Source organism: Molothrus aeneus, chromosome 14 (assembly GCF_037042795.1).
Source record: "Molothrus aeneus isolate 106 chromosome 14, BPBGC_Maene_1.0, whole genome shotgun sequence".
In the NCBI taxonomy this organism is placed as follows: Eukaryota; Metazoa; Chordata; class Aves; order Passeriformes; family Icteridae; genus Molothrus; species Molothrus aeneus.
The window spans coordinates 3,772,431-3,779,496 of record NC_089659.1 but is presented as its reverse complement, the minus strand read 5'-3'; the positions used below and the strand labels follow the sequence as shown (position 1 = coordinate 3,779,496).

At 48.7% G+C, this 7,066-nt stretch overlaps 1 protein-coding gene across 1 annotated transcript in view; it reads right to left on the bottom strand.

The window, feature by feature from the left end:
- Positions 1-1,088: 1,088 nt before the first annotated feature.
- The window catches only part of LOC136562752 (gamma-aminobutyric acid receptor subunit gamma-4), a 42,132-nt gene continuing 36,154 nt past the window's right edge, over positions 1,089-7,066 (bottom strand). Inside the window, exon 9 of the mRNA XM_066559750.1 lies at positions 1,089-6,719. Coding sequence (XP_066415847.1) covers positions 6,426-6,719 — 294 coding nt within the window. The 3' untranslated portion in view covers positions 1,089-6,425. The remainder of the gene's footprint in view (positions 6,720-7,066) is intronic.

Below are 7,066 nucleotides of genomic sequence, written 5' to 3'. Positions count from 1 at the left end.
TGACTCTCACCGAGGCTCAGATGGTGCCAGAAGTGTGGCTGAGACAGAGAGGGCCCAGACTCTATTATTTACTTTTTCTGGAAGATGCGGGTAGAAGGGGAAAAAGCAAGTAGAGAGGGGTAAAATCGTGTCAAGCATCAACAACCACAAAAAACCAACCTGAAAGACCTGAGAGTCCTTCAGAGAGAAAATTGAGTCAATTTTCTCATGCACAGTCCTTAAAAAAACAACAAAAAAAAAAAAAAAAAATAGAAGTTCTGCAGGCAATGGTGCATTTCCCCTGGGTTCTTGGGTTTCCTCACCCACTCTGATGGCAACACTGGGAGCAAGGTGTGTTCTACCCCAGCCCTTTACAGCAGGTGCCTCCTGCCCTTCATGGGCTGCCAGAGGTTGTGTTGGGTGATGGGGCCATTTCTCCATGAGGGAAGCCAGTTCCCATCCCATCCCATCCCATCCCATCCCATCCCATCCCATCCCATCCCATCCCATCCCATCCCATCCCATCCAGAAGGAATGTTTGTGTCTCCTCCCTTACCCTGAGGCACACAGCTTGGAACATTTTTGGCCACTCTCATTCTCCTTAAATTCAATCTTCCCAAGGCCTACAACTCTCAGGCATTAAGAGGAAGACAAATTATAATGAATGTATATCAGGAATAAAAAAAGTAATGACTTAATATAACTTTCTCTTCTCCCCTTCCCTCCCCCTTCGTGACCTCATGTTTTTAACATTTTGGGAACTGCTGAATCCTGGAGGGATGCACAGTGTGCCAGGGAGAGGTAGAGGTGCTCCATTTGTGGGCTGGGGGTCTCTGCCCCAGGGCACTCAGAAAGCAGCACCTTCCCTCCCTGTGCCTCAGTGCTAAATAACAACGCTTCCCCTGGCACTCAAAAGTGGGGAAGAAAGGGGGATAAAATGATTAAAAAGTTAAAGTGACACAGATGTGGCTGTGTGGGCCCAGGGACAAGAGGGTGGCTGTTGGGTGAGGCCTCCTCCAGAGCTGGGGCTGTCCTTTGGGTTGTGGTTGCTCCAAAAGTCACCAGCATGAATGGAAATAGAGAAAGGCTGAAATAAAGTCCACCAAATATCACTGCCAAACCCCCTCCACCCCAAGACACTGGGGGAAGCATCAGTTATTTTATTTACAATGGCAACAGAGTGAGGGGGACAAGCAAGGCCTTCTCCTGCTTTACAAAGAATGACTTTGAATGGCTGAGACTGCTCCTGAGCAGTGCTGACTTGAGGCAACTTCTGCCTTTCCTAAAGCAAAACAACAAACCCAAAAATATCCACCACCCATCAAAAACATCAGTGACATTTGTCCCTGCTTTCCAACAAGATCGTTTTCTCTGGACATAAATTCATTAACCAGCTCCAGTAACCCCATCAGGAGGGGGCCAGGGGACAATTTTTACCCCTCTTACAAGGTGTAGATAGACAGTGGTAAGGATGGGCACGGTATAATGTTGTTTATTATGTATAATAAGAAGCATCAAGAAATCTCAGTTAAGGACCAAGCCCCAGAGTGCCAGCCCCTGTACGAACACACAGTAACAGAATCCCTGTCCTGAAGAGCATACAGGCTAAAAATGGTTCCTTATGTGGCACAGTTTGGAGGGGAAGAATAGGAATTGGAGGCAGAGAAATGAAAAATCAACCTTCTTCCTGATTTCCTTTTATATTCCAAAGAAAGGCCACAAGACATGAATGCTGAGACCATAATTTCCAGTCCCCATCATTAGGTATGAGGCTAGTAGAGTGATAGAATCACAGAATCACTTAGGTTGGAAAAGACCTTTTATGATCATTGTGTCCAAATGTAAATCTAACACTGCCAAGAGCTCCATTAAACCATCTCCTCAGGTGCCACATCTCCACATCTTTTAAACACTTCCAGGGACTACACCACTTCCCTGGGCAGCCTGTTCCACAGCCTGACCACCCTTCCAATGAAGAATTTTTCCCTAATATCCAACCTAAACCTGCACTGGCACAACTAGAGTATGTTTTCTCTTATCCTGTTTCTTGTTATGTGTGAGAAGTGACTGACCCACCCCTCATCACATCCTCCTGTCAGGGAGCTGTGGAGAGCAAAAAGGTCTCTCCTGAGCCTCCTTTTCTCCAGGCTGCGCGCCCCCAGATCCCTCAGCTTCCGCTGTCCTGGATTGCCAAGCGAATTGTATTCTGTTTGCCATCTGCATGGCAGCTGGCTTCTGTTCAGTGGGCAGCTTTCCTTATCTCTTCCACACCCACTTCTCCTTCAGGGAGACACCTGCTGATAACAGCCATTGAATGTCACTGCATGGCTGATAAGAACTACAGCATCCCATTGGGAGATGTGAGCCCAGAGGGAGGAGCCAAGCATTCCTACCTGGATATAATCTGGAGATTCTGGATTAACTGCATGACTTTTCCACTGGATTCCCCAGAGGAACAGCAGCTGCCTCTCCTTCCCCTGGATCTTCAGAGGAAGAATCCACCCTTCTCTACAGGATCCCTGTGCCAGCAGAGCCACTCCTGACACTGCAGGAGGGCTGAGCCACAATTCCAATGGCACTGCTGCCAGCACCCTGACCCACAGGGTGTCAGGCTGGGTTCTGACTCTGGCAGTGTTGTTCCAGTGTACTGCATTGTTTATTTTATATTTTTTATTTTCTTCCCTAATAAAGAACTGTTATTCCTGCTCCCATATTTTTCCCTGAGAGCCCCTTAATTTAAAATTTACAGCAATTCAGAGGGGTGGGGAGGGTTTACATTCTCCATTTCAGGGGAGGCTCCTGCCTTCCTTAGCAGACTCCTGTCTTTCCAAACCAAGACATCCCCTCATAAGGCTTGTGCTCCAGACCTTTCCAAAACTGACCTGGGGAGCTGAGGAGTGGCCTCACCATGCCCAGCACACAGGGACAGGTCACTGCCCTGCTCCTGCTGCCCTGGGTGCGTTTGTCTTCACCATGGCAGGGGTGGGAATGGGACTGGCTGCTCCCTGGGAAGGGGAGGCAGGAGGTGAGGGAAGCCCAGTGCCCACTTGGCTGTGAGGCTGACAGCTCCTCCACCAAATATCTGGGAAGGGGAGAATGGTGAAACCTCCATGAGAGGAGGAGGCAGCACAGCCACGCAGGTGTTTGAAGCAAACTGAGAGCTTTGCAGCAGCCCTGGTGCCTCTGTCCTCCCTGCCCAGAGCAGCACAGCTCAGCCTTAGGGCTTTGGTCTGTGTCTAATGCCAGCCTAGGAGGGCACAGAGGGGCTCAACTCCAGGGCCAAGCTGAGCTGGGCAACTCACAGCTACTGGATGTCTCTGTGCCCTGGGTCCCCTCCTGATAGCTGGAAAAAACTATTCTATAAGGAAACTGGAGCCTTGCAAAGTCATTCCAAAAGAATGGCAGATTTTTCTTTTTGGCTTTTCTTAGCTTTCCTTTTTTTTTCCTTTTTTTTTTTGATACTATAGAAAATTAAAAACATGATTGAGTTTGTGCATGCCTTTATTTATTGTGCTATGGATGATGGGCACAGACTTCCCTAAGCCAAAAAGCCCCCTCCCTCCTCCTTCCCCAGCCTTAGTAATCAGCTTCCTTGTGCTCCAGCCCACGCTAGACTATTTTCCTCTGTCAAATCCTCCATCATTGGTTCAATTACCTAGGTGTGTGTTGGCTTTATCTTTTTTTGGTGAAATCTTACAATCTTTCAAGTCTACTTTGTCCTCTTAGGTTTTTGTACACCCCATTTCTCTCCTGGCTGATTTTGTAAAAGGTCTAATTTCAACAAGTTGTTGCTCTCAGGACTGAGGTCTGTTCTCCAGTGCCCATGACAATCATTTGTGTTCACCAAGAGCTTCGAACCCACAGCAAATTGCAGCTGTTCGGGCTCTGTTGCACAGGGCTGTTAATTTTTCCCTTCCACACTTTGCTCCCTGTGCTCAGTGCAGCCTCCAGTGCCTGCACACCGTTCAAGCCACCATCCTGTTGGGGAGGGATCTGGCACAGACCCTGGTTTGCCGCCGGGGCGTCCCCTCCCACACAGCCCCGACAGCTGCCTGCCCAAAGGCGAGGAGGACGTGCTTCACTCAGAGCCTGGCGTGTGAGCCACTTTCAATCCAGGATGCTCTTTCCTTTTGGCTCCCCAAAGAGATCACAGGACCCTGTTTAATCCAGCTCCCTGTCGGTGTAGGGCTGAGTCATAGGAGGTTTTTCTGTTGCTACATCTAATAACGCTTTGCTACTGGGAGCAGAACATCATCCAGCTTGGCTGGGAGTCGGCACTGTCACCCAGCAGCTTCCCTTGTCTGCAAGTTGTTTTGATTCTTTTCTTAGACTTCTCCCTCTCTGTGTCTTTCTCTCTAAAACATTAATTTCCTCTAATTAGAGCCTCCTTAACAATTCTTTTTTCCCCCCTCTCCTCAGTTAATTTCCTCTAATTAGAACCTCCTTAATAATTCTTTTGCTAAATCAATTTCCTCAGTTAGAACCGCCCGCCACAATTTCTTTCCTCCCTTTCAAAAGCTGTCGGAGTAGCTAAGCAAATTATGCTTCTGAGTAACCTTTATCTCTTCCTTGGTATTTTAAAAGAACTGTAACAGGTTAGACAGGCACAATTTCCCCTTTCAGAGCTCTGCTGGTCTGACCCCATTAGGTTATACTTAGCTGAGTGTTGTACTATTGTATACTTAATAAGATGCTCTAGCTGTTCATCTGGAACCCAGGTAAGGCTGCATTTGTGAATGAATTAAACATGACACTTCATTATTCAGATCAGATTTAACAGCGTCAAAATCCGTCTTTAAACCAGACCAAATTGCTCTCCAAGAATATCTAAAACCTCTTGCCCCTGTTAGTTGTCCTGTGAGCCAGCCTTTCCTAACTTTTCCTCTGCAGCCATGCTGGCTTCCTTCTCCTGACAAGCCTTTTAAGTCCTAATTTTTTTTCTAAAACATGCTGTTTTTAAAAAAGATCTTTTTGTTTCTAATTTACACAGTAAGTAACTATTAACAGCCCACTGCTTCTCACAATCATGCTGTGGGCCACATCAGCAGCTGGTGTAAATGGGGAGGCAGCCAGTTGACACATTATGGACCTTGGGCCTCAGTTTCCTCTTCTTTATTATGCAGTTTCTCCCCCAGCTGAAACTGTGTAATGCATTTCTCCATCTCTTTAAGATGGGACCATCTCACTACGCTTGTCCTTCTTAAAATCCATCACGGACAACTCACTCCATTTCCTGATCTTATGAGGAAACAGGCCAAGTGATGATGGCAACTGGGAGGAGCCATCCAGTTAGAGTGAAAACTCTTGTTTTATGCAATTATGAAAAAAAAAAAAAAAAAGAAGGGAACACATCTGAGCTGCAGGAATGCACTGAACTGCAGGAATGCACTGAAAGCTGTGTGTTCCCTTTCCTATACCCCTTCCTCAGGTTGGCACTGACCACCCAGCACAGATCTGATGGCATCAGCGAGTGTCCCTGCCAGGACAGCACTGCCCCTCTGTGATTCACAGCCCATGTGAGACAGCCCAGAGAGAACTACCTCACTGCAGGCTCAGGAGGCTTTTTCTGGCCCTTCTCACAAGGACTTCCCCCCTCTTTTGGCTATGCCCAACTGCAGAGCCTGCTCTGAGTCCTGGTCACACAGCAGAAATGTCACTGTGGGCCCTGAAGAGCCTGCTCCAGTAAGGCAGGTGGGCCCTTCCAGCTTGGAAATGCTTTCCATCACCGTGGGGTGGGAATGAGCAGTGCCTCAGTGGGAGGGTGTCCTGGAGTGATCTGTCAGGAATGCTTCAGAGATGCTCTGCGGGGAGATGGGGGAGGCTTGCAGCAACTCCATCCTCGTCAGTGCCACCATCAGATGTCTGGGCAGGCCCAAAACGTTTCAGCCAAGCCCAGCTACTGTGGGAGAGCTGCACTGCTGTCCTTGTCCACACTATTTCCTCCTGACCTTTCTGAGCTTCAGGCACCCCACAAAATATGTTCTGGTGGAAGTGGTGCAGAAGTTGTAAGATGTATTTTATTTCCTTTGCAGTCTTAATAACTATGCAGAAAACTCCATTTGCCATCACTTGCCTTGAAATTTCGGAGTAGGATTGGATGGAAAAATGAAATGCATTAAGGTTTTTTTGTATTTGACAAAATCCCTAATGCTTGAGATGGGAATAGGATGTTTTTAGGTAATCTTACAAGGAGTACAATGCTGGTGGTGTTGGAGAGAGGGCTGTCTGGGGAAGGGTAGATTCTCTAAAAAGATATGTTAGAAGGCTAAAAAAAAAAAAGCTGTTTGGTTCTTCTCAGAAGAGATGAGAGAGCAGGAAGAGGGAATCACCAGGTCGGGTTGCTCAGACTGACAGCTGACTACAACAGGAGAGATGCTGTTCTCTATGCTCCTCGAGAAGCCCCTCTTGCTGGTGCCCTGCCCGTTCCAGCTGAGGACAAAGGAGGGCTAGAGATAGAGATAGGCAATCCAGTAGACGATGTTGAAGAGCAGGAAGGCAGTGGGGAAGAAGACGCGGGAGTAGGAGTCCAGGCGGGATATGTGGATGCGGACCCGTCCCTCCCGCCACATCCCCGTCTGACAGTCCTCGATGCAGCAGAAGAACCTCTCACACTCCTTCCCCTCCAGGCACGGGGAGCCGGGCTCGTCATCCTCATCCTCCTCTATCTCCGGGGGCCAGTGCATGATGTGGTTGATGTTGATGGCGGTGAAGGTCGGCATCACCTGTGCGCCCGCAGGTGGCTGTGAGGGGGGCAGGCAGGCAGGTTAAAGGGGAGGAAAAGGCAGCAAAATGTGTTCTGGACACCAACCCCCGCCCAGCTGGCAACAGATCAGATCATCATGGGTGCAGTTCAGTGGAGGGGGATGACTGATCATCCCCAGTCTCTGCACCTGGCTGTGAATCACCACGTTTGGGGAGCTGCAGCTCCCTGCGTGACTGTGAGCGTTCTCCTGGCACCCCAGGGCACAGCCCGACTCAGCAAAGGCCTGATTGCACTGATTGCCTATCTGTGCCAGTAACAGTCAGTGCAGGAACACGACCTGTTCGATCTGTTCTGGCCTCTTCCCTCATTTCCCTGAGCTCAGCT